At 48.4% G+C, this 25284-nt stretch overlaps 1 protein-coding gene across 2 annotated transcripts in view; it reads left to right on the top strand.

The window, feature by feature from the left end:
• Positions 1-25284, top strand: part of Crk (Crk proto-oncogene, adaptor protein) — a 41566-nt gene that overhangs the window by 12133 nt on the left and 4149 nt on the right. Inside the window, exons 3-8 of one of the 2 annotated variants that reach the window (XM_089550237.1) lie at positions 1041-1194; positions 7732-7821; positions 11041-11091; positions 14174-14305; positions 14471-14623; positions 17151-17228. In XM_089550237.1, coding sequence (XP_089406363.1) covers positions 1041-1194; positions 7732-7821; positions 11041-11091; positions 14174-14305; positions 14471-14623; positions 17151-17228 — 658 coding nt within the window. The remainder of the gene's footprint in view (positions 1-1040; positions 1195-7731; positions 7822-11040; positions 11092-14173; positions 14306-14470; positions 14624-17150; positions 17229-25284) is intronic. The other variant, XM_089550246.1, reaches the window with a different exon arrangement.

Raw genomic sequence — 25284 nt, forward strand, 5'->3', positions numbered from 1 at the left:
TGGGCTTTTTGGGCTTCCCGAGCATGTGAAAGTACACGTAGCTCAACCTCGACGTTCCTTTAAAGCTGGATTCACATGGGGGGGCCTTTGTGGGGGGGGGAATCGATGATGTTGCCGGTCGGCGAAAGCCCCTGCCCCACCGCCGCATCTGAGGTCTGTTAGCTCACCTACCCCGTCTCTCTGTGTGCACTGTGCTTTTAATTGCTTGACTCAAGCTTTGTTGACTAGCCTGTGATTGGTGTGGCTTGTCGATATACTAAACGTCAGTAGGACGGAAAGCTGGGCGAGTTGGTTTTCAATTGTACTAGCCATACTGGCACAGCGCGAAAGACAGACACAAGCGAAGGCGAGCGCGACAACAGCGCCGTGTTGTCTCGCCTTCCCTTGTGTCTGTCTTTCGCGCTGTGCCAGTACGGCTAGTACAATACTAGACGTCAGCTGAGCTGCAGCAGTTATGGAAACATTATTCGTGCTTTCATGTTTAGAAAAATTTATAAATACTCGATTGTTATGAAAGTGACTTGCAGGGGGGCGTCCTGCAAGTCTGTGTCGTGCATTATGCTATGGGGACATCATACTGGCATGCACACAGTTGTCTTTCGTTTGTAATTTGTTTATTGTTTATTGGGGTTTAATGTCCCAAAGCAACTCAGGCTATGAGAGACGCCGTAGTGGAGTTCTCCGGAAATTTCGACCACTGGGGTTCTTTTAACGTGCACTGACATCGCACAGTACACGGGCCTCTAGAATTTCGCCTTCATCGAAATTCAGCCGCCACGGCCGGGATCGAACCCGCGTCTTTCGGGTCAGCAGCCGAGCGCCGTAACCACTGAGCCACCGTGGCGGGGTTTTCGTTTGCAGTTAGTTTACCAGCCATCTGGCAAGCTTTATACAAGGCGTGTCATCGATGTTGCCATGCTTGAGTACGGGCCTTGGCCGATTAGGCGGAGGTCAGTGGGCACGGGTTGCAGATGTAAACTAGTGTTGACGGCTTTGTTTGTTTTTGTTTGTTGTCTCAACTTTGTTTTGCCCGCCAACAGGGAAGAAAACAAGGTGAGCCACTACATAGTGAACCGGGTGACCCAGGCAGAGCAGACGCGGTTCCGCATTGGCGACCAAATGTTCCCGGACATCCCGTCGCTGCTCAACTTCTACAAGCTGCACTACTTGGACACAACGCCGCTCGTCAGGCCGGTGAGTGGCCGACAGCTCTGTGCCTGTGTGGCTGGCTTAGTCTCGTCTCTGTGTTTCCTGTGTAGATCGTACTCCTTGGTCTTCGCATTATTATATTGCACAGAAACATGTGAGTGCAGTTATTTCATGCAGGGTGAATTTAACAGTGAGTAGCACTCTTATTCCCAAATTTTTGTACAAAGTTTTAGATGAAGTTGGTGCTAACGTGTGTACCTATTTTTCTACTAGTTATTCTGCCGGTTTACAGCGTATTAGGCAGTACGTAGAGCACACAGCAGAGTCTTGGATGGTTGCAACGAGGCTTGTAAGATGGCAAATGACATTGGCAATCAAAATTGAGGGGCGTATGTAACTTTTCCCGCATTATATTGAAGATATATATGTGTATGTGCGGGTGTATGCCTACCATGATGCACCAAATTAATGAGCTCTGAGAGAACAATGGAGTAGGAACTGCTTATCTATGAGTGCGAAACCAGGAAGCAGGCCAAATAAGCAAGCAAGCTGCCTTGCTAATAGTAAAATACAGTTTTTTCTTACATCTGGCAGTGGTCTGTGAGGCGTTGATCAATCTTTCGTTTCCTGCAAAGTAATCCTGCAGACTGCTGTGAATGTCTTCCGTTGTTTGCTCTTCCTGGGAAGAAATAGAACTCTGGGAAAGCTACCCACTCATATCATTGAGAGTCCCATTTTTAAAGCATCTGTGAATACATTTAATGGCTATTCCCTGAAACATATCCTCGTTGGAGCATGTGTTATGCATTGGAAACTGTGCATTTTTTTTTTTACAGCAATCAGTTCAGTATTGGTGTGCGTTGTGTTATGTTATGTGTTGTCCTGTATTCCATATTGAAAATGTATGTGTATATTTCTTTTTGTTGTGGTGTATTTGTTATTGCATATACATTTTGTTATTTTTCCGCCCTTCCAACGACCCTCAAATAGGGGTTAACGAAGTATCTGTGATTAAGTAAAAAAGCGCATAAATAAATGGGGGCCCGCAGTATAGGGGCTCCAGTGCCTTCAAGAAAAACGTCACAAAAAATGCCATTTCCTTGCAAGGGCTGTATGCTACTAAGGTCACGAAAAAAACATTCAGCAGCCCTTTCGCAAGTGTATGTGGTATCCCATGAAGTGTGTGCTCGCTTGTATAGTTGGTAAAACTAGGAATACGCAGCGTACAGTTTGCCGTGACTTCTGTGCACATCAATGCCTCCACACCCCGAAGCTTGGGGGGGGGGGGGGGGGGGTGCCTCAGTTTCAAATAGGGTAGTACTGTCAACTTGCCATTCCTCCATGTACATGGGTAGCTGGGTAGGGGGGGGGGGGTGCCTCAGTTCAAATAGGGTAGTACTGTCAACTTGCCATTCCCCCATGTACATGGGTAGCTGTCAAGATGTTTTGAAGTCCTTGAAGCATGTTGTGTAGATTGTCATTGTTCCGATTGCTGTCTCAAATTCGTGACTCGCGAGTTGACAGCTGCGTGTAATCAGCTTCCATTTCGAATAAGGTGCCGCTGCATTGTGATTGGAACAGCGTCTGTTCCATCATTTGTTGACACTCCCATGAGAGCCAAGTGAGCAGTTAAAACTAAAAAGAAACAAAAAGAAACATCCTTCCTATCAGGCTCACAGAATAGCCAAATGCTACTGAGTAGAGCCGTAGAGTGAACATAAAATTGCAACCATGCTGTAGCATCCCTGATATCTTGTTTGTCTCGCCTCTATTTATGATGAGATGCTTTGGTTTCAATTGTAAGTCAACCCTCTCCCCCTACTTTGGATTTTCAAATTAAAAAGATAGATCGACCTACAGTCGTGTAAATACATTAGCACCTATGGGCTTGAAGGACTTTTAATTTAGCCGGCGTTTTGAGATATGAGAGTTTGAGTTAAGAACGGTTTACTGTATTTTTTTACTGTATTTTGTATTTTAAGGGGGCAAAATGACACGTATGAGTGGGGAAGAAGAAAGTGAAATGAAGAAGTAGCCTTATCACTTAGCGCCATAAAGGTGTGATAGCTGATACAATAAGGGTCCTATAAAGATGTGATAACTGATAGACTAAGGGTCCTATAAACGTGTGATAACTGATGGACTAATGCTCCCGTCAGTCTTTTTAGCCTCAAGGAACCTTGCATGCCTTAGCCTCAACCCAACTCACTTTATAGTGAAACAGTCTGCTTAATTGACTACAGAACAATTAGTCCCTTAGTAATGTGGGCAAAGAGAGGGGGGGGGAGGATGGTGCTTGTGCAAATTTATGTGCTTGCAAACCCCGAGAAAAGCCTCAAGGGAGCCAAGTGTTCACCAGAATCCACTTTGAGAACTTCATTGATAGACTGACAATTCTGTTGGGTATGTGAATTCTACTGCACGGGATATTTTGGCATTAATTGGGTCAGCACTGCAGTGGGTTGAGGGCTTCCGCACTTGCGGAAGCCCTCAAGCATCACCAGTGCACTGTTCTGGATGCAGTGGTGCTCCAGCTGCTCCATTTGCTCCATTTTGATACATTTACATTTTGCTGCACCAGTCTGCTCCAAAAGTGACAAATCGATCAATATTGCTCCTTAGCTGCTCCAAAAAGAAGATACGGTCGCGGGAAAGCAACTATATTGAGCCATTCAGGATTTCGGTTGACAACCTACTAAAATGTTTTCGCAGTTGCCAACCTAGGGCGTTGGTGGGCTGCCTTGTGGTAAAATTTAGCAGCCAGTTTTTATGGAGGAAGGAAAGAACTCGGGAGAGGCTGTTACTTCACATTTTTTGAAGCCGGCTCCTGTAGGGAAAGAAACTGAGCAGGGAGCGTCCAGTGAAGCCTAGTCATAAAGACCATCGCCGCCCCCATTGAAGCGCGTGATTTCAGACCTTCATGTAGTAAAGGTGTTGCGGGAGTTGACCTTGATGTAACGAACTGGCTACGCCCTCTCTCTGTTAGTGCTGAGCCACTCAAAATTTGTTAGAACCACGCGAAAGTTCCGTGACGATAAAGCACAAACTGACATGAGAGGAACGCCGATCGCATCAAGCCGCTGCAGTTGGCGCAACGCGCCGTGCTCCAGCGCCGTTGGCGCATCTCTGGCTCTTTCTCTTTAGGAACGTCATACCACGTGGCGTTACAACTGTTCATGCTCAAAAGCAGCTAAAAATGATAGGGCATAGCAAAAAAGAAAAGACACGAGCAGTGCGCGGCCATCACTGCCGCGTGGTTGTAAAGAAAAATGCAAAGAAAAATCTCAGACTTTTTAAAAATTTCGTTATGTCCACGTTTAACTGTAGAGCCAACATGAAAAAATGATTCTAGTAAACGTGTTCTCTGGACTTTTAGTCAAGCACACTTGGTTGAACTTGCGTGCAAGGCAGTGTGAGCATTAATAAAATATTTTCTCTGTTTTTGTGATTGTTTTTTTTCTAGCTACGCATGGCTGAACCTTATCTCGTTAGGAACAAACTCTTTGTGACTCCTTTATTCCGTTCATGCTGTTCCTATGTTGCTCCAGGGTTATCGTTCTGATACAAATGTGCTCCAGAATGGATATTTTTCTGCTCCAAAAATTGCTCCAGAACTTGAAATGGCTGGACCACCACTGTGGATGCAGTATGGGCAGAGCCGTGCATTGAAAAATAATTTCAGTGCAATTTATAACCGCATCGAATGGTTCAGCACTTAATCTTCCCATGTCAAATGGAAACAAGAGAGGCTGTCGTTGTAAAGGCGCTACTGGCAGCGAGGTTGCCTGTTGCCGCGAAGTGGAAAAAAAAAAAAAAATCTGAGAAACCAGCTTGCATGCAGGAGTGGACAGATGTAATCGAAGCCCATCTGAATATTGCAGTGTGGGGTTCTTGCGAACAATAATTGGATATTGCAACAGTGGGCATACGTATTTCGTCCCTCCAGGTTATCACAGAAAGCTGATTCTTATCGGGCATGGACATGATAAGCGGCGCACTTTTCGGCCCTTTTGATTGTTGTTCGCGATTGTTCTTCAACATGCCAGAGTAGTGACGCATCGAACAGCTCTTGCAATGTACAGTTGTACCAGGATGCATCGAACTCTAAGGGGATCGGGAAATAGATGTATCCGTCATTTGGTATGCCAAAAATGGCTATAGATAAAAGTTATCTGTAACCTAGAAGCAAGGTTACAATGCACCCAAGCTAGCAAAGCACTTGTCGCAGCGACGTGTCGCCCACCAGCGGGCTGACTGCTCGCCAATACGTTGCTAGTCATTGTCAGGCTTAACCTGCTTTGCATTGAAGCCGCAGCTGACAGTGCTTTGGAGCTAGCTTTTGGAACTAGGTAAATTGTACTTTTTGAGAGCCAAATTAGGGAGTTTGTTCAGTACGTCAGTGAATACAGCATGTATTCGTCAGCAGTTACAGTATGCAAATTAGCGGTCTCAAGATGGGTGAAACCATTGGATGCACTGAAATGCAAGCACAATGTGCTATGGTCTGTTGCTGTTGAGCGTTAAGGGACAGAGGCACGGTCTGGGACACTGAACACCCGAGAACAACCAATGTGTGCATTTGCTTTCGCTAACTATGCAGTGATTTATAGCTGGACATTGTTTGTAGGGAAGTTTTGTTTGTACTAGGTTTATTTTTTAACAGCACCTTTAATTTAATCCACTGGACACAACTTGTGAGCGTCCTAAGCAGTTGATTTCTGTTGTAATGCCTCGTAAACTGGTGTAGGTTCCTAACAGTTTGAGGCGCCCTGCACACAACAGTGTACACAGTGAGCTCGCAGCTTTTTCGGAGAGTGTGATACACATAGCTGGTTTGTTTTTGTTCAGGCAAATTTAGGATTCTTAATGTTACAAACAGGTTGCTTTTGTGCGGCTACTGGTGAATGGGCTAAACTATATGCATCATAACAGTGAGCTTGGTGGCATGTCCTTTGGATTTCCATGTAGACTGATTTTTGACACCATTTATGGTATCGCTTTTTTGATTTTCTGAATTTCTACCATCTTCAGAAGGTAAAAGTGATTCCATGATCCCTTGGGCTTTCATTAGTTCGTCCTAGTGACACTTTGTCTGAAATTTTGTACACGCCTGCAACAGTCGTAACTGTTTAATTTCGCATTGGGAGACCGTCCTTCAATCGAAACAGTGGGTAGTGCCTAAAAAGGCTAATCAAAATCATTGTGTAGCTGATGTGAAACTATGCTCCAAGATCTTTTAGTCTGTTTTAGACTGGAAGGCAGGGGCCTCACTTATAAACACAAGGCTTGCAGTGAAGATTTCCTGTAGCCTTCAGATTCAGAGATGCCCATTTCTGGAGGTCGTACTTGGCTTTATTGCCTGCGTGTGCAATTGGAGTTGCTTCCTTCCAAGTCCACCCACTCCAAGACTGAAAAGGGGCCACCCTCTCTCTTTTCCTTGAATCCGCCCTCCAGAAATGTTGCCTCCGTTTCATCAAAGACAGCTCCTTAATGCAGGTTTTGAAACTACGGACTTCTCGGACTTGGTCGTTTCCTGCGTTCTGAGAACACTTTTGCAGGATGTGAAAGGAACGTTGAAAAGAAAGCAAGATGTTACCTAGACAAACGAAAATGCAGAGATGATTGCCTTATCGGCATAAAGTTGCCAACAATCCGAAAAATGTTGGCAGTGGCTTAGCTCTGCTATGCCAGGATATACGCAACGTGACGTCACATGGCTCTGCACCGGCGGCAGCAGCGGCGAGTGCACGCGATGAGGCGACGGCGAGCGGCGAGGCGATGGCGAATGCGCGCTGCGAGGCGCAGTGATGTCACTCGCTCCTCGCGCATGCACGGTATGGTCGACGAAGGGAGCACGCGAAACGGCGAGACTGGGGCCGATGTAGCTCACGCTACAAAAGCTGCCAACCATGTATGGCATCCCCGTAGTGCTCTTGGCCCCGTGCAAACTTTGGCGCCTCTGCGAGCTCATGTCAGCAGGCAACAAGAAATATTATCACAGGAAGAGACGTGAAAAGCTCTTTGTCACATGTGAAGTGGGTGGGGTTAATGAGGTCCTCCTCACATGTGGCAAGGTTTGTGTAGGCCAGACGGGCAGATGTATTTATGATTGCACAACCGAGCATAAAAAGCTGGTAACAAAATCTCCCTTAGCGGCCTTTGCGCATTGAAAAAAAGCGTGATCCTGCTTGAATAACAAAATCTGAAGAAATTTGAATTTTTTGCAGAAGCCAGAATGCTTTACAAGTGAGCTTTTAGAAGCGCATCACCTAAGAAACAAGAGGAATCAGTGCATTAGAAATAAATCTGTATTGTTGCATGACAACGAATTTGAATTGTTTAGGAAAGCACTTCAGCGAGCCAGCTCCATAGTAGTCTGCTGTCGTTCTGTTTTAGCCTGTTCGTTTCCGCTTATGCTTCCGTCCGTGCTCTGTCTATTGTCCAGCTGCCGTCTGAATCAAGTCAGTCTTGGAACGTCCGTCCTGTTCGTCTCCTGTTAACATCCACGTCTCGCGTCCCGGTCTTCTCGTTTTTCCAACAAGTGAGCCATGTGCTTACTGGTATTTCACTTGCAAACAACAGGTTCGCCGAAACAGCTCTGCGCGATCGTCCTGCAGTTCGCCGGGTGCCCTGTCATGTGCTGCGAATGGTTTTGAAGAACAACTTGTTGAGGTTGGCTCCTTTCAGACCTTGCCAATCAATAGTTCTTTGCTTTCTAAACGCTTATGTAGCTTCGCAAAGCTTCTAGCATATGAAGTTTGCTCATGTTTTTGGACACATTTTGTAGTGCCCATTTTTGGTGCCTGTCATACTTTCGGGTACCTCAGGGTCTGGTACCTCAGGGTCTGGTACCTCAGGGTCTGGTGCCTCAGGGCCTGGTACCTCAGTACTAGGCTCTATGAAGTTGCCCATGTTTTTGGACCCATTTTGTAGTGCCCATTTTGGTGCTTGTCATACTTCTTTCGGGTACCTGAGGGTCGGGTGCCTCAGGGTCTGGTACCTCAGGGTCTGATGCCTCAGGGTCTGGTACCTCAGGGTCTAGTACATCAGGGTTTAGTACTTCAGGGTCTGGTACCTCAGGGTCTGGTGCCTCAGGGCCTGGTACAGTCTTTGTCAAAAGTAACCAGGCTGCATGGTTCGCTTCTCATTCGTATGTAGACCCCTCACGGTTTCCCTAAAGATCAAGAAGTTCTTTAAAGGTGAGGACAGGGGTTCTCCTTACCATACAGAGATTCATAGCTTGAGGGCTGGCATAATAGCTTTACTATACGACTAAAAAGCAAACCATGCAGCCTGGTTGCTTTTGACAAAGACTGTACCTCAGTACTGGGCCCTATGAAGTTGCCCACGTTTTCGGGCACATTTTGTAGTGCCCAGTTTTGGTGCCTGTTGCACTTCTTTCGGGTAGCTCAGGGTCTGGTGTCTAGCAATGGGTAAAAAAGATCAAGTTGTATGGGGAAAAAGTGCCATTCATTGCAGTAGGATGTTGTGTAATGAAGCCCTGCACGGGCCACTATCTGAGACCCAAGCATGGCCCAACCCTGGCCCAGGCCTGTTGCTTCTAGCCCGGCCCGGGCCTTCTCCGTCAGCAGTTCAGGAGGTAAACCGCTGTGTGCAAGTAGTCTCCTGCTACAGAAGAAGGGGCCGGCAACGGCACTCGTACCGCAATAACATTTGAGATAATTGTATTGGTAGACGCTAAAAAAGTGGACAAGATAAGGCGGATCGTGCGCTCGGCTTTTTGAACGATGGATCTTGTCTGTTAATAGCCCCAAGTTCCGAGAGCCAAATGAAAAGGGTGGCATACACACACAATCCACATTTACGGCCCGCAATGTCAGAATATTACAGCGTTCTCAAAGCCACAGCGAATACATTTCTTGTTTCTTTAATGACCACGATTTCGCGGGCTTTAATTCATGAGCACAGTGGCCGCGTTTTTGTGGAATGAAATGGATAAAACCTGTGCTGCTCTCACTCCACATTAGCAAAAAAGTAGTACTAGTGGTTGTAGTGCACGTTAAAGAACCCCGGGTGGTCGAAATTTCCGGAGCCCCTCACTACGGCGTCCCTCATAGCCTGAGTCGCTTTGGGACTTTAAACCCTCAATAAAAAAAAGGTTTATAATAAACAACTGGAAAGGTTTTAGTGCCGGGATTCCTTGATTTCCGAGTCGTCCCAGACAACAGAAAAAAAAAGACAGTTTTTAATTTTTCTAGCGTGAAGAAAATGCAACTATAGCAGCAACAAGATGAGCTACTTCGGCAGTGATGACTGGTGATAGAGTGAAACAATGTGCTGTTGTAATTTCGATACGACCTGTCTTAAAATAAAGGGGGTGTCGGGAGTACTCCATGGAACCCATGGGCCTCATAAAACTGACTTCAAAAAAACCCTGCTCGTATTTCGTACATTCTTTTTTCATCCAAGAGATATAAATTGTATAGCTGCAACTTCAGTTTTCGTCAAAATCAAATTCATACTTCCAAACTTGCCTTGTATGCTACAAGGTGGCTGGCAGTGTTGTAAAATAAAAAAAAAAGTTCTTTTATTTGATGTACCAAGAACCTATCATGCCGCTTGTTTTCAGAGCGCAGTTGCATGTCTTACCTCACCGTTTTCGTTTTCCGTTTTCGAGCATGGCTGCCATGCTGCTGTGCTGGGGACTACAATACTGGCACCCAGGTATCCATGACGACGGTGCTCTGATGAAACTTACTGGTGAAGCCAGTTGGTTGCACTTCATCAAGGCCTCACATGAATGAGAAAAAAAAAAAGTGCTCATTTTTTTGAAGCCAGCGGGAAAACAAGCATAGGGAACACAGGGGCACCCGTCCATGGCTGTGCATTTGAGGGAGTTTCTGTATTGCAGCCATGGAACTGCACACAAGGAGTGATGGAATGGCAGCTAGAAAAGCTGTCAGGTAGAAACGCGCTACTTCTCTGTTGAATTCTCTTCAGTACAGGATTGTATTCGGAGGGTTGGATTGGGGAGAGCTGGGGATAAAGGATAATTGAGGAGGAACATGGCTGAGGTATAATGTTGAAGAAACCGTTAATATAGTAGTGTGGATTCAAGGAGAAACATTAGTTCCTTTTTGAAAGGAAGACATGGGAGATTTGCAGCGAACTTCACAGTGACATGTGGGGCAGAAATCGGGCACCAGATGGCAGGTGCCCGGTATATATATATATATATGCTCCCGCCACAGGGAGCAGAGTTGCGGGGAAAAGCAATGGCAACACTATTCGCAGAGCTTTGATCACATGATCCCACTGACGTCAGATGTTCCAATTCATTTTGTATGAGCCAGAGCAGGCCAACTGCTCCCATCTTGAGTGCATTGGGCTTTGTTATTCGATTTAGGGGGTATTGTGTAGCCACCGCTGGAAGGACTGAGGGGGTATTGTATAGCCGCCACAGGAAGGACTGGGGGGGTATTGTATGGCCACCACCAGAAATACTGGGGGGGGTCAGGCAGTCTGGTTTGTTATCCGACTGAGGGGGCATTGTATAGCCACCACCAGGAGGAGGAGGGTCACAAGAAGTGGCTTTCCTGCAGAGCATGGAACATCATGGCGGTCCTTCGTGCAACTCTGCTCCCTGCAGAAGCAATACAGGAACACTGTTGAGAGTGGACACCGTGGAAATGAAAACGCTTGTGTAGGACTGCTGATTGGAGATCAGCAATAAATGCCTGTGTCCTACCGTTCACCCAGCTAATCTGATGATGGCAGTGCTGTTTTATATACTTCGTAGGTTTGAGCTGGGGTTTGTTGGTATGGCAAGATTACAGTTTTTAGGCTTGGTATTCGCGTTGTCTATGGCTGGACGAAAAGGATTGGTCCAGTCTGTGAAAGTAACTCCTGCTTCCTCCCGGTCTCTTGCAGGCTGCCAAGAAGGTGGAGAGGGTCAAGGCCAGATACGACTTCGAAGGGAGCGTGAGTGGCTCAGCGATGTCCTTCTTGTTTATTGGATGTGGCTTTTTAGAAAGTGGCTGATACGAGCGGTGATTATTAAAAATTATTGTTTGTGGGAGCTTTTCTTGGCTACCGTGAACACGAAAGCGAGCAACGCATATTTCTTAAGGATCACTATTGCCTTCAGTTCATTCTGGTGTCGACAAAAGGTCTGGTAGCACGCGCACGTGTGTAGAGTGTAACCAAAGGTAACATGAGAGTCGGTCTTGTCAGTGTCAGTAAAAGGTTTGACAGCTTATTTCTGGTTCCAGAACTTGTGCCATTTTGTACACTCTTGAATAGAATGCGTACAGCTTGACTGCTGTAAGGCCAATTTGACGATCACTGGCTGTTCAGTTGTCAGCGTTGCTAAACTGTCACTTGAAGTGAGCGAGACTCGTACACGTAACCAGTTCCTGCAGAATAGCTGGAACAAGCTGCTATCTTTTGATGGACGATCAGTGTGTACATGCTTCCTTTGGTTCCTTGCCGTGCAGAGGTCTTACAGTACATGCGGCCTATACACCATTTTACGAGGAGCGGGCAGGAGAGGGAGAAATACTCTCAAACACGTGCGCTGCGCGACACCCCACTGTTGCCGTCCTCCCCTGGGCTGATAATCCGGCGCGCGGAGCAACGTCCGCGGCTGCTTAGCTACCGGTCAAGCGCGTGTTTGCGTCTGTACAACAAAAGCAGCAATGTTGTACGGAACACGAACACCTTCTAGACATCACTGTTTTATTGTCGGTTGCGGAAAAAGTAGACGAAAGTAGAAAAAAAAAAACAAACGCCGCCAGTGTGCACGCGCATCATGTTATGCGAAGGTCTCATCACGTCTGCGGTGTCCATTTCTTCACCGCTGTTCCGCCGGTCCCGAGTTGCATTGGCAGTGGACGTAGTTGGTGAACAAAAAATACTTGCGCCAAGAAAAAGCTAAACGTTAGCGCAGTTTGTGAACGAAATGCAGACAGAAACAAACCCACTTCCTGTGCCTAATATCGGGCGCGGAACGAAGCGCAGCGCCTGGGTTACCAAACTATAATCTGTGCATAATTTTAAGAGATCAAGTATTTGGACGGCCTTGGCAGAGCTCTTTTTTAATTCAGCAGTACACTATGTGAGGACTTCACAAATTTGGCCACAACTTCTTTTCGTCGCCCCACATGTTCGTCAATATCGGGAGGGTGTGGGGATTGCCACCTGAAAAAAAAAATAAACATGTCGTTAGTGCAAAAATACTAATCTAATTTGCACAGCATGGCATGAATAGAGGCGGCGACATGAACTTTTACCCAACTGCAAAGTGAGAAAAAATGCAGCCATGGCAACGTAAGATGAAAAATACACGGCGTGTACAGGACGGTAAACTCTGCCATGCATTGCAATAAATTATTCGCCTGAAATTGCATCGAATGCACTCTAAAAAAAAAAATCCACACTATGCATAACCGTGCCAGAGATACAACAAACGCAGCGACTTGAGCAGTGCCCCGACCCGATTGAGATTGGAATTCTCAACACAGGTCGGCGATTCTGCCTGTCAGTAAGTGGTAATAGCGTTCCTTAGCGTACCAACCTATTAGATCGTGTAACTGCACATTTTCTGGTATTTGTGCACCAGTAAGTGCTGGCGGGAGCGGAGAAGGCGAGAATGCGAATCGCTTTCAGTCAGCTGGCTTGTATCGCTCGTAGTACGAACAGCCCTACGCAAGCGGCAGGAGGGGCTGAATTTCAATTTCATAGCGCGTATCTCCGCAAACAAACATTCTAATCATCAGAAGTGGATTCGTTTCGGTCATGTACTCGCTGTTTCCAAAATGTTCAGTTTGTAAACGGGGTACTCTGTCGCAAGCCTAGCATCTAAACTGTCACAGTCGCCATGTCCAAGCAGGCAGCGAAAGCGTTCATGAAAAACTGCGCTCCACGAAAAACTAGATAATCATTGCCCTGCGCGACCTTGTGTTTCAACACATTTTGCTTTCGTTTTTCTAACATGCAACACCGTGCCACGTTTGCCCTACAGGCAACCGGCGACAAAAAAGCACGCGTGAACTGCGAGCATGGCACTCACCGATGCTGATCGTTCGCTGCGTCGAGGAATGTTCGCTTGCTCCCAGTTGGTTATTGCAGGAGCTAATGGCATAGCACACACGAGGATTGACACGAGGCGAACGCCCACCCAAAATTTCTAGGCTTGGCAGGAATAAAATGGGCGAATGACACTTTCAGGGATCGCACGCTGCTTCGGCTGCAGCCCACCAGCTGCAAATTATCAGCCCAAGATGGCGTCGGCGGTAGGCGGCGCTCGAGTAAAACAAACATGGCGGCGCCCAGGTATCGAAACTAAAATCATGTATACATTTCTGTGTGATCACTGTCTCATCTGATTGGGGAGGTATGCAGTTACAATGTGTCTGATAGGTTCCGACCGATAGGTGTATGTGTGTGGCACTTCTGCTATTTTTTGCACATTGGTTTTTGAAATGACTGGAAACTTCAGAGCCCTGCCTTCTTCAGCCTGTTCTTTTATAGGTGGCCAGAGTACACTGCACAGAGCTACCGCAGTGGCTCAGTGGTTATGGCACTCTGCTGCTGACTTGAAAGACTTGGGTTCAATCCCAGCCGCTGTGCTCGAATTTCAATGGAGGCGAAATTCTAGAGGCCCATGTACTGTGCGACGTCAGTGCACGCTAAAGGACCCCAGGTGGTTGAAATTTCCAGAGCCCTTCACTACGGCATCCTTCATAGCTTGATCGCTTTGGGACGTTAAACCCCTGCAAACTGAAAGCAAACACTGCACAGAGCTTTACGTTCCGTGCAAGCTTCCATGCAGTGCAACAGTTTAGTGTAGGAAGAACAATGAGTAACCTTGATAACTGTAGTGTTGACATGCACTTACGATGAGGGCTTGTCAAAGCGATGCACGTAACATCAACAGAGTTAGCAGTGCATTTGGTTCCTTGTGGAAATCTTTGCGAAAGCGAATGCTTACTTTTTTTCTTCATGGGGTGTTACGGAGGTGACGCAGACACCTTAAATCGCGCTGCACGTGTGACCTTTACAGGGCGATGCCGACGACCTGCCTTTCCGTAAGGGCGAGGTGCTCACGGTCATCTCCAAGGACGAGGACCAGTGGTGGACTGCACGGAACAGTCTGGGGCACACGGGATCCATCCCTGTGCCATACGTAGAGAAGGTGAGCACACGTCGCTCTCTTATCGTCGCTTTTTATTTTTTTCTCTGAACCCTTTCAGTGCAGACAGCTGTTGCACTTCTTGGCTTGTCTCTGCGTTTAAGGTCTCGCGGGTGCGTCTTGAAAGCGACATTGTGTTGAGCGGCGTGTGTGCCCTGTTCTTTGCAGCTCGACGACTGTCAGCTCCCGAATGACGGACACGGGTGGAATGGGCCCGTGTCGCCCCCGCAGCTGGGATCGCCGCCCGTCGCTCCACCCAATACCAGGACCACATCCGCCGTTGGCGACCCCATCAAATACAACACACCGTCGAATGTGCAGGTCAGTCCTTGCACCAACATCCACGACGCATGCTGATTGCAGCACTGGCCGTTGACAAGGCGGGTGCTGCTGTCAAGTTGCAGGGTGTTGGGGCAAATTTAAAATGCTTGTGGGCTGGCTCTCGCTATTGATGGCAATCAAAGTGACGAATGTGTACAAGCGTCACTGATTCTTTGCTGTTTGGAAGTGTCCTAGAAATTTTATTAGATGGCCGAGGTGCGTTTTCGGAGTCAACAAGAGGGTTCATGGAAATATCTGTTGTGGCACTACTTACAGCTCCTACTTTCTATCTTTCCTCGCCCACTTCCTATGTTGATATCATTTATTCAACTAATTTGCTTGTGCTGTGATGTTGCTGATAGTACTGCATCATCGCAAGACCAACACATGTGAGCTCTTCTTTGCTTCATAGCTTGTTCTGCTGCAGTGTAACCTCGATAAAAGAAATGGGAGAAGGCTTTTTATAAGCATGCCATGCAATGTGTCAAGACGCACAGTGCGTGTAGTAGTGGCATGTACGGGGTGTCTACAAGCCAAACCCACTGGCAAGTATAACGCAGATGTGAGAAACTGCGGCATTTTTCGTCCACCCGGTTGTACAGGTTGCGGCCTTTGGCACTGCAGCAAAAAAAAAAAGAAACTAATATAGAGTGACCAGTGGAGACACACACGCTGCCAGCCTTGACAGCAGTGCTTACCTTTCGGGATTGCCTTGTACTACTCTCAGGTCATGCACATATGCGGCACGCAGTGTACTGTACGACGCTGTACAGTGAGTGATGTCGCTGGACAAATAAGTTGTGTTACCAACGATGCGCCAGCATGTGTGCCGACTGCTGTGAAACAGGCAAGCAGTGGGAGCGAATGCTAGCCAGGAGTAGCTCTGGCACAGGATTCTACCATTATTCTTTGCGTAGGCTGGGGAAGCGTTTTTTTATCCTTCAGATTAAGAGGCGTTTTTTATAAGTTGGGTGACGTTGAGTTGACGGTGGCGAAAATGGGAAAGGCACTATAGCATCTGATTTGGACGGACACCAGAACGTGCTGAGGGGGAAAAAATTTTGAAAATAAAGGAGGGACAGAGAAGTACGGCATACTGGCCAGTCTGCTGTCGCCGTTCCGCACACGCTAAACATAGGTGTGAAAATTTTGGTACGTGGTAAACCACTATCGCGAAGTGGCATTCGCGACGTAGCATGCGGGAATGCTGCCACAGTTGCGATGCAACAGGCGAGTTAGTAGTGCATGTATTTCTATGGGAGCTTGGTCGGGACCGGCTCATGAAAACGTAACAGGCACCAAAACGCAGCACCCGAGAAGCGTAACAGGCGCCAAAACACAGCACCCGAGAAGGTAACAGCGTGGTTCTACTGTTTTAGACTTTACCTGAGCCACAGTCATGCTTTTTTCATGTTGGCACACCTCGCATCACTATACCAGGCAATGCGACGTGGCCGCAGGTCACCTGTCCCATTTTCATCGCGATCATGCTCACTTTGTAGGACATCCTGATGGCAACAAAGAGCGTGCCATTACTGTCAGTGGCAGCCATGAAGAACCAATAGCCAAGCCTATCCAAGCCAGCCTGTCCGATTGACTCCGTTTAAATCCAAGATGGCGCTTTTCACTGCGGCAGAGAACCGGTTGGTTGCAACAGCGATGCCTGCTGGCCTGAAGATGCAGTAAAACCTTATTATTTGAAATGATTGGGACCACGAAAAATGTTCAAATTAACTGAAGGAAAAAAAAAAACAAACAAAAACTTTCAGTTGAAAAACAATATCCACAGTATTGCTGCCATCAAAATGTAACTTTCGGACTCCAGAGAGCCTGGAATGATGGTTGCTAAGTGAGGTCCGAAATATTGTGAAAGTCTGAATTATTGGAGTCTGAAAATTGGTAGGCTACTGTACACAGTGCAGCATGGCTGCAGCAGTCTTTTTCATTCTTGTTGGGTTTGCGTTCTCAGTTTCGTAGTTGAAATGCACAGAGGCGAGCAACCTCAAAGAAAACTGACAGCTGTCGTGGCCAGCAGCTCTGTCCCCATCATTTATAATCGTAAAACAGCAGAAGCGACCAGCAATCAAAACGAGCGAATGGACAAAAGCAAAGCTCAATGGCAGCAGCACCACTGAAACACATTGAGTGAACGTTGAAGTGTCCAACTTACTTGGGTAATCGTTATGGAGCACCGCGCAACTCCATCAAGTCTTGGCGCATGATAGCCTTAGTCGCTTATGCGTCATTAAGCTCAACTCAACCCCATCAAGTCTGAATGCTGTTCTGAGTGCCAGATGTCGTTTGGCTCAAATGCCCTTCCAGAAACGCGTCGGTGTTGCTCAGGTATAAGGCAGCTAGCGTTTATAAGTATTTTCTCTGAAGAGGGTTTGCTTAGCCACTACGCCCGACTTGCATGGGACTCCACAAGGCCTATGGTTTCTTATCTGTTTGAGGTTTTTGTCTTTAGGTTTTGTGTTGAAGTGCTTGGTTGGTCGCCCTGACCTCCTCGTCCCCGTCTTCTCTGCAGAGGAAGCTGCCTGCCAGGGCCAGGGTGAAACAAGCCCGGGTGCCCAACGCCTACGACAAGACGGCCCTCAAGTTGGAGGTCAGTCACCTCGGCAGAGAGGCTGTTGGTTCTGCTTTGTTTCCAGAGAAAGCCCTCCTGGCCTTCCCGGGACATGTGAAGATACAGCAAAACCTCATTATTCAAAGTCATTGGGGCTGCGAAGAGTGTTCGAATTAACCGGATTTTCAAATTAGCTGAGAACAGCAAAAAATAAATGGGTCCCAGGAGTAAAATTTCATAGCGGGAATGTGCTACCATTATGGGATAAACTTCGCGGTTGCCGCATAGTGCTGTGCAAGTGTCGACCGTCCACATCTTGTAGCCCTTTCTGCCCAAAAAAAGAAAAAAGTTGACTCCGAAAAAATTGGCAGTGGGTTAGCTCTGGTTAAGCCTGGATATACCAGCGAAAAGCTGCAGTTATGCTTGGTTTGACGTCATGGCTGTCACAGTTGGCGCACAATGCACCGGGAGCACCACGTTAACGGTGGAGGCAAGCGCGTTATTAGCCCCCCTTCTGCATGCATGGTAACTGTGGTAAACATGCGGCTGCAACGAAAGGGCATACGGTGGCGAGTGGCTAGTGTGCAGTAGCCAACTCCCTCGCTACCACTTCTGAGTCTTCTTTTCCTCCTTCCATGGCGAATGTCTGCGCCTCTTCTATGGCCGCTCGCGCGTTCTCGTACCGCCTAGCGAAAGAACCTTCTCCTCTTGGGACGGCGGCGGCGACCGCACGGCAGCGGCGAGGGGTAAACCGGTGGCGAGGAGAAGTGGCGACGTGTTGACGAGCCTAGTGAAGCTTTTCGCTTCAATATACCATATAAACGCGTGTAAGGGCCGCACTTTTTTTTCCAGATTCGGGAGCCAATTTTCTGGGTGCGGCCCATACACGCGATTTAGAAAAAAAAAATTTTTTTTAAGCAAAAACACAGCAATCAGGGAATGAACGGCATTTATTCTGGTGCACGCTCATCCCAAAGAAGCCGCGCAGCATGTCCGCTGTCAACGCGTAGCCGTTGTTCCGCATTTCCATCACTAGCAGAGCAGTTCGGGAAACTCACACGGCCCGCCTCGCCTCGGGAAGCGCGTTTTTTGCAGCTTGAGTTTCTCAATGCACCCTTTTGATTGCACGGTCATCGGACGCACTTCTCGTCCATGCCTGTCCGCGGCGGCACGCTGTTGGAGAGCTAACTCCCAGCTGTGTAGCTGATAAGGTGCTTGCCCATCGTGCTAAAACTGCATTAATCGGTGGCAGCACGGGAAAGCCACAACTACCACGAACGCGCTAATCCGCCATAAAAGGCTGGAGCTGGCGATATTGATGCTGATTAGATAGCGGGAAGTCGGGGGGGGGGGGGGGGGGGGGGAATTGACGATGATGATGATGGCTGTAGAGTCACTGGAAAAAATTTCAGAGTACCGCAAAGGTCGGAATTTGACTGGCAACACTGAGCGGCCGCTGCCATTTACCTTCCAAGCCGACTGCGTCGCAGGGAGGTCGCCGTGTTGGAAGAGCTTGATATTCGGTGACGTATCGGGTTGAGTGTTCACTGAAGCGCAAATACTTCGTGCTCGGAGACGATGGTTGCTCAGAAGAGAAAAAATATTGTTATTTTGTGCAAAGTAATGCAGCCAGCGGTTGTTTTGCTCCGCGGTTGCGTTTGCTGCAGGAACTGTGCTATGATTGTGAGCAGCGTCTTAGCGCTGCTATCGGGAGCTTGTGCACGCCTTTTTCCCCTTCCGCGGAGCAAGCCACGAAGGAAACATTTCGCCACTCCGAGCAGCAAAGAGACAAAGCTCGTGCTTTTGGGCAGTGAGCATCGTGGACCGCCATGGGACTGCCGTCTCGTTCAAGCAGGACGAAACTACTTGACGTTAGCTGCTTCTTCCCATCCACTCTAGGCTTCTCGAAGTCTTCAGCACAAAAGTGCTCCTGCAAATGTTTGTTGTTCAGTTAAAGAGTGATGCTGGTCACCCGAATGCTGGGCTGCCGAAGTAGGCTCCCAAAACTTTTTCGAGTGAAGCCCTGTTTCAAATATGTGGAACAAGAAAAACATGGAAGATAGCTGTAACAATGAGCTGAAACACCCAAATAAAGAGGCGAAGAAAAAGAATACGTTATAAAGGTTTCTAAGTTTACGCAGTGACACTTAAAATAGCTCATTTTGGACGTAAACACGCATGTCGCCGCAAACACGCAGCTTCATGGATTGTTATCATCTGACCCATTTCTATTTTTCTACCAGTCCCAACACAACTGAACAGAAAGCGGCCGTTATGTGAACGTAAGACATGCCCGACCATACTTTTATTGACTGCGATCGTCACGGTCCGCGAAAAACAAGTGCCATGGGTCGAATGACTCGAGGCGCGGAAAGATCGTGCGAGTGCTTGGTGCACGTTAGGACGTGGAATTCTCGCGCGATAAATGTGCCTTTGCGTGCCACAAGCACGGAATAGTCGGAAGAGCCGCGTGTGTTGAGTAACAAGCGCGTACACGTGTACCCGCGTCAAGCGGGCATGCCGCGAACGATCCCTGCGCGACGGTCTTGCTGTGAACTCCTATTTTCTTAGCATCCTATCGCTAACACCACGTGCACTGCGCTTACCTTCTAAAACAGCACCAAAAAGCACAAGCAAGGTGCACTTACGCCGCACAAGCGTGTGTTTTTTGAAGGCTTGAAGTTCTCCCGGCCGATTCTGTGCAACCACGCAGAACGACGCTCTCGGTCATTTTGCCCGGTCGGAATCGAGAAAAAAGTCTTTCCGGACTCAATTCGGTTGCTGCATCCGAAGGCGCAGCAGCCAGGCATGATTTCTTCAGTATCAAACACGAGAGCGACAGTTGCAACACGAGAAACGTCGGGAACCTGCGCTCTTCTCAGCCGGCCCGACCGGCGCTTGGAAGGTATATGGCACCCCATGATCACGTGGTACGGTTGGGCCAATGACCGCGTCGGCGGCGCGGGGAAAAGAAATGCGGTACTCTGAAATTTTTTCCAGTGACTCTAGATGGCTGCGGCCTCGGGCGCCATCCATGGACGGTTTTTGGAAGCTCTTGTGCGCGTGCTTGGCCTCCGCGATCGAGCGCACCGTTGTTCGCAGCCGGAGCCGATCGCGGAGACCACGGCGCGTGCATTTAGAAGGCTATTCCCGCCTGGGTCATGGAAAGTTCGGGTGCAGCCCTTACACGGATTTATTTTTTTTTTAACATTTCCTTCGGGAAAACGGGGTGCGGCCCATACACGGGTGCGGCCCTTACACGCGTTTATACGGTAAGTCAGTGTACCCCATCTCCCCCCGCTCCATTCCACCGCTGCGCCGCGCACTTAACTCTCAGCAATAAATGCATAACTGTGCGATCTCTGGGATAGCAGTCTGAATCCAGTGGAGACCATGAGAGAAAAACGATGCTCTGACTTGGCTTTCCACACGGCCGTGTAGCCCGAGTGACTTGCAGCAAACTCAGCTGCAGTTGCTTCTGTACGTTTTGATTCCAGCGCCGTGCACTTCCCGTGTAGATTATGATAAGTTTGGTCTCGCACTACCTACCGTTCATCGGAGGAAGGCAGAAGCTGCCACCAGTATGAACGAGCTGACTAAGCGGCGTGCAATTCAAATTTTCTATCTTCTCTAGCGAACCAATTTGCAAACGAATTTACCTTTATTGACACATGGAGTTCCAAGCCTCCTGCCGGGAACGGGCACCGGACGCGTACCGTATTTACTCCCATAATAGGCGCACTTTTTTTTCCAGAAAATCCGGCTCAAAGTTAGGGGTGCGCCTATTACGCGGGGTAAAATTTCCGGAAATTTTCCGACTCGCAAAATTCAACATACCGCATAAATGCACCCGTGTACGGGCCGCATCCTGTTTTCCCGAAGGAAATAATAAAAAAAAATATCCGTGTAAGGGCCGCACCCAAACTTTCCACGATCCACGCGGGAATGGCCTTCGAAATGCATGCGCCGTGGCCTCCGCGATCGGCTCTGGCTGCGAGCAACATGCGCTTGGTCGCGGAGGCCACACACGCGCACAGGAGCTTCCAGGTGCCGCCCACGGATAGCGCCCAAGGTCAAGCTTATCATCATCATCAACTTTTTTGTCCGCCGCAAGCAGCCGCGAGCTTTCGCTATCCATATCGACGTCAGCATCACTAGCTCCAGTTTTTTTATGGCTGTCAAAGGGCTGGTTTCTGTCGTGTTAGTTCATCGTAGTTGTGGCTTTCTCGCGCTGTCGCCGAGCGTTGCTACTTTAGCACGACGGACAAGCGCCTTAATAGCTACACGGCTGGGAGTTAAATCTCGAACACCGCAAGCATGCGGCAGGCCGGAAATTCGATGTGGACGAGAAGTGTGGCAGTTGCGACTGTGCCGTGCCTAAATTTTCGTATGCGACTCGTATCGCCGCGGTTTTCGGGGTCCTAAGTCGGGAAGGTTTCCGGCTGACGAAGCTTTCCAAACAGACGTTTAAAGTGAGCATCCCTGAAAACTGTGTGCGGCTGTTCCACGTGATGTCGTTGTGCGTGCTGTGGGTCAGCAGCATCTGCGACGGGAGCAGCACTAGTGAGGACTAGTAGTAAGTTAAGCAAGAACTTTGTTAAAATAAAGATTGTGGGGGTGGGGAGGCGTTGGCTTGCAATCGTGGAAATACAGTACTGATCACAGTGCCAAGTTCGGGGTGCGCCTATTATTATGCGCGGAAATAAAAAAATCCGATTTTTCGCGACCGAACTGGGGGTGTGCCTATTATGCGAGTGCGCCTATTATGCGAGTAAATACGGTACTACCCACCGCTCTTCGAAAACTACCACAGACCTCGCAAATCAGTCGGCTCTGCTTATGGGTCTTCCTCTCAATTTCGGATGGTCAGTTTTTCTGAAGAATTGTTGACGTATTTGCGACGGTACTTAAACTTATCAGAGATACTGGCAACCTATCCCCATTACCATGGCACACCACACAAAGAAACGGTACGGGCTGGCATTATGCGCAGTCTATCCATCGTGGGCATGGGGCAGGATTGGTTGCATTGCACTGATGTTGCTAGGGGTGGAAGATGCTTTAATGCCAGTGGCTCTATTAGACATCCAATAATGGAGCTGACAATAATAAGTTATTACTATTAATTACTTAGTCCAGCAGTGCCTGGATGAAGCGCCAAGAGCATGTTACTTTGAAAGCAGTGTCCGTGGCTGTGTTGCAGTGAAGCGCATCTTTACTTTTGAGGCATACCATTAGTGGTTCACAAGCCACACTGTACATTGGTTTTTGTGCTAGGGTGCGGTAGAAACCCCCTATAGTGAACTCAGATATAGTAAAGGGAAACTGCAGTCCCATTTCTCCCTCCATAAGCCACTGCATTTTTTGGGGGGTTTGTAGTAAAGACATCTTTAGAGAGAAACACAGTAAAGAGCACCTGGCTGTGGACGTATACTTCCCCCGGTATGGAGGCATCACAGCGGATACCGTATGTGACTCCTTGTGGGTCCAAGTGCGGGTGGGTCGCAGCTCTGTGGGGCGTCTTCGCCCCCGGCTCCCCTTTTTCTTATTTCTGCCCACGTCTTCAAGGAGGGGTGCTTGCTTCACTAATGGGGCATCATAATGGAGAGGCCCACTGCAGGACTAAGGCCTCTCCGATTTCACTCCAGTTAACCCGGTCCTCACATCATTATAGGTATTCAATACCATCATAGTGCGGCCGCATAGTGGCTGTGCCATTTAGCTGCCGAGCCCATGGTCATGGTATTGAATGCCAGCCACGGTGCTTGCAATTCGGTGTAGCTTACTGCAGAAATTGGAGGGGACGCATAAGCTCCGCCATAGCCCTTCAAAGCTTTTATGGCCATGAAACATCTCCTTAACGCTATGGGGGAGATCATTATATGTTGACTGCGCCTTCCATGAGGTGGCGCTGAGTCCTGTGGGGGCAATGACCCGAGCAGGCGAGCGTCTCTACGGCCACAAGGTTACAGGCAGAATGGGGCACCAGGGGTGTGGCAGCAACTATTTTCTCTTCCAATTTTGCCTCCGTTCGCAAGTAAGTACAGTGCACGTGAAGCGCAAGCCTGCGATGCCGAATACTAGCTGCATGACAGGTTGCCGCTCAGGCTAAGGAGGTACGCAGAAAAGGCCTCGCTGTTCTGTCTGTCGAGCGACACCGAGCAGTGTAATACCGCTGTCACAGGGCCAGTTTCAATGGCCATATTGAGTCGAGGGCCATCGAGATTTTCGATCGCCGTCGAACTCGAGGGAGTTGTGGAGCTGCTACACGGCAAATCTCAATGGCCATTGAAATGGTTCTCGCGTCTTACGCCAAGCTCGTGTGGCGCCACAATCGCTACGTTCGGTTTCGCACAAATAACAAAAATATATTGACGAAACTTAACTAAATGTTGAAATACACTTTCTTGCAGTCATAAGGCGCGTTCACACTTGTTCAAAAATCCGGCAAGCGAAGCGGATTCGCTCGCCACAAAACCTAGGACCTGTTCTCATCTGTTGACGCCCTGGCGAGTTGGAACGGCCGCGCCGCTGCTGCTTCTCGCTGTGCGCACCACGCCACCGCTCGCGGCGTACACAGATACAGTGAGAAAAGAGCATAAATTTATGCTGTCTACGTACCACGAGCGTATGCACGCTTACGTACGCTAAACGCAGGTGCATTCCACATTTAGTTCAGCGTATGCTAGCAGAGACGCAAAAATAAACTCAGCCTCTAGTGGCGCCATCTGGCGGTGAAAACGGGAACCATTACTGTCAACAAACCGACTCTCTTAGGCCTAGCAGCGGCAGAATCGTCACTCTAAATAAAAAATAAAGCAAATTTATCACTTATACGTTTTCTTGTAGGCAAGATGAGACGAAGCGAAAGACTGGTGCCCCATTTATGACCAGTGAACGGACAGAAAAACGCAGCAACAACGAGAATTCGGTCCGAAGCGAGGGGTCCGGCTTTGAAGGGCGCCGCCATGTTTGTTGTCGTTCGAAGCAATGCTAGCAACCTTGGGCAACGCTCGAAGGCCCTCGAAATCTCGATAGAGTTCCGGGCTGCTCCGTCGACTCGATAGACTATTGACTCGATGGCCATTCAAACTGGCCGTGTAGCAGCGCTCGATCGCCTTCGAGTCGATAGACTATCGATTCGAGGGCCTTCGAAATGCCCGTGTGACAGGGGTATAAAATATGGAAGCGGACAATACCCTGATAGGATAGCGGTGGATATAGCTTCGACTCCAAGTATGTATGTGTCTGCAAGAAGCATTTGGCTCCACAGGTTCAATTCGGCCCGACGAGTTTGTGGTCAACGAAGTGTCACTGCTACACGAAAAGCTGAAACTCAGGCCCGGCGCCGTCCCATGGATATTCGAAGGCCTATCAGCGTACTTGAGCAAGAATGTGCGACGATGTTGGGTTTCAGACAGCTGTACTCTTCAGTGTGCTTACGGCTTTTGGTGCAAAAGCACCACTTCACAGGGTTAAACCCAACCAGGAATCTTGGGGCGTCCCTGACTTTGAGAGTGCAGAAATAAAAAATATTGCCGCGACCACAACTGGGTTTTGAATCCGTGGCGGCGTGAACAGATCAGTGTCGCTGGCCACTGCACGAAAGCGCTATGCTATCGCTGCAGCTGATCACGCCTCATGTTCAACTGTTCTTATCGCAAGGTAAGAGCCAGCCTTGAGCAGCCTTACGCACTTTGATGAAAGCAAGGACTCGGCTAAGACAGCCACTGCCCAGACACATAAAAATATGTTACTGGCCGCTACGCTAGATCTTCCAGAGTGGCACTGCAGGCAGGTTGCGGGAAAAATGAATGCGCAGGCTGGACCCAGGTACGAAAATCGCTGTTTTATGAAAAGCAATGAAAGAAAGCAAGCGCGTTAGTTGTTTTTCAGATTCAGGCCCCAAGCAAAGCTTACTAGTCGCCGCTGTCAGTCGCACAGGGTTTTTAGAGTTGTTGCAGCCAAGAATTGAGGTGATAGCCAGTAAAGTAGCGTCTATGCTGAGCCGAAATACCGATCCACAGAAACCCCAAATACCAAGCGAATGTGAGTCCGTTAGCCGGAAAACAGCCACTGCGAATGGGGCTCGTGC

Source organism: Amblyomma mixtum, chromosome 1 (genome assembly GCF_055824585.1).
Source record: "Amblyomma mixtum isolate Tamu chromosome 1, ASM5582458v1, whole genome shotgun sequence".
Classification (NCBI taxonomy): Eukaryota; Metazoa; Arthropoda; class Arachnida; order Ixodida; family Ixodidae; genus Amblyomma; species Amblyomma mixtum.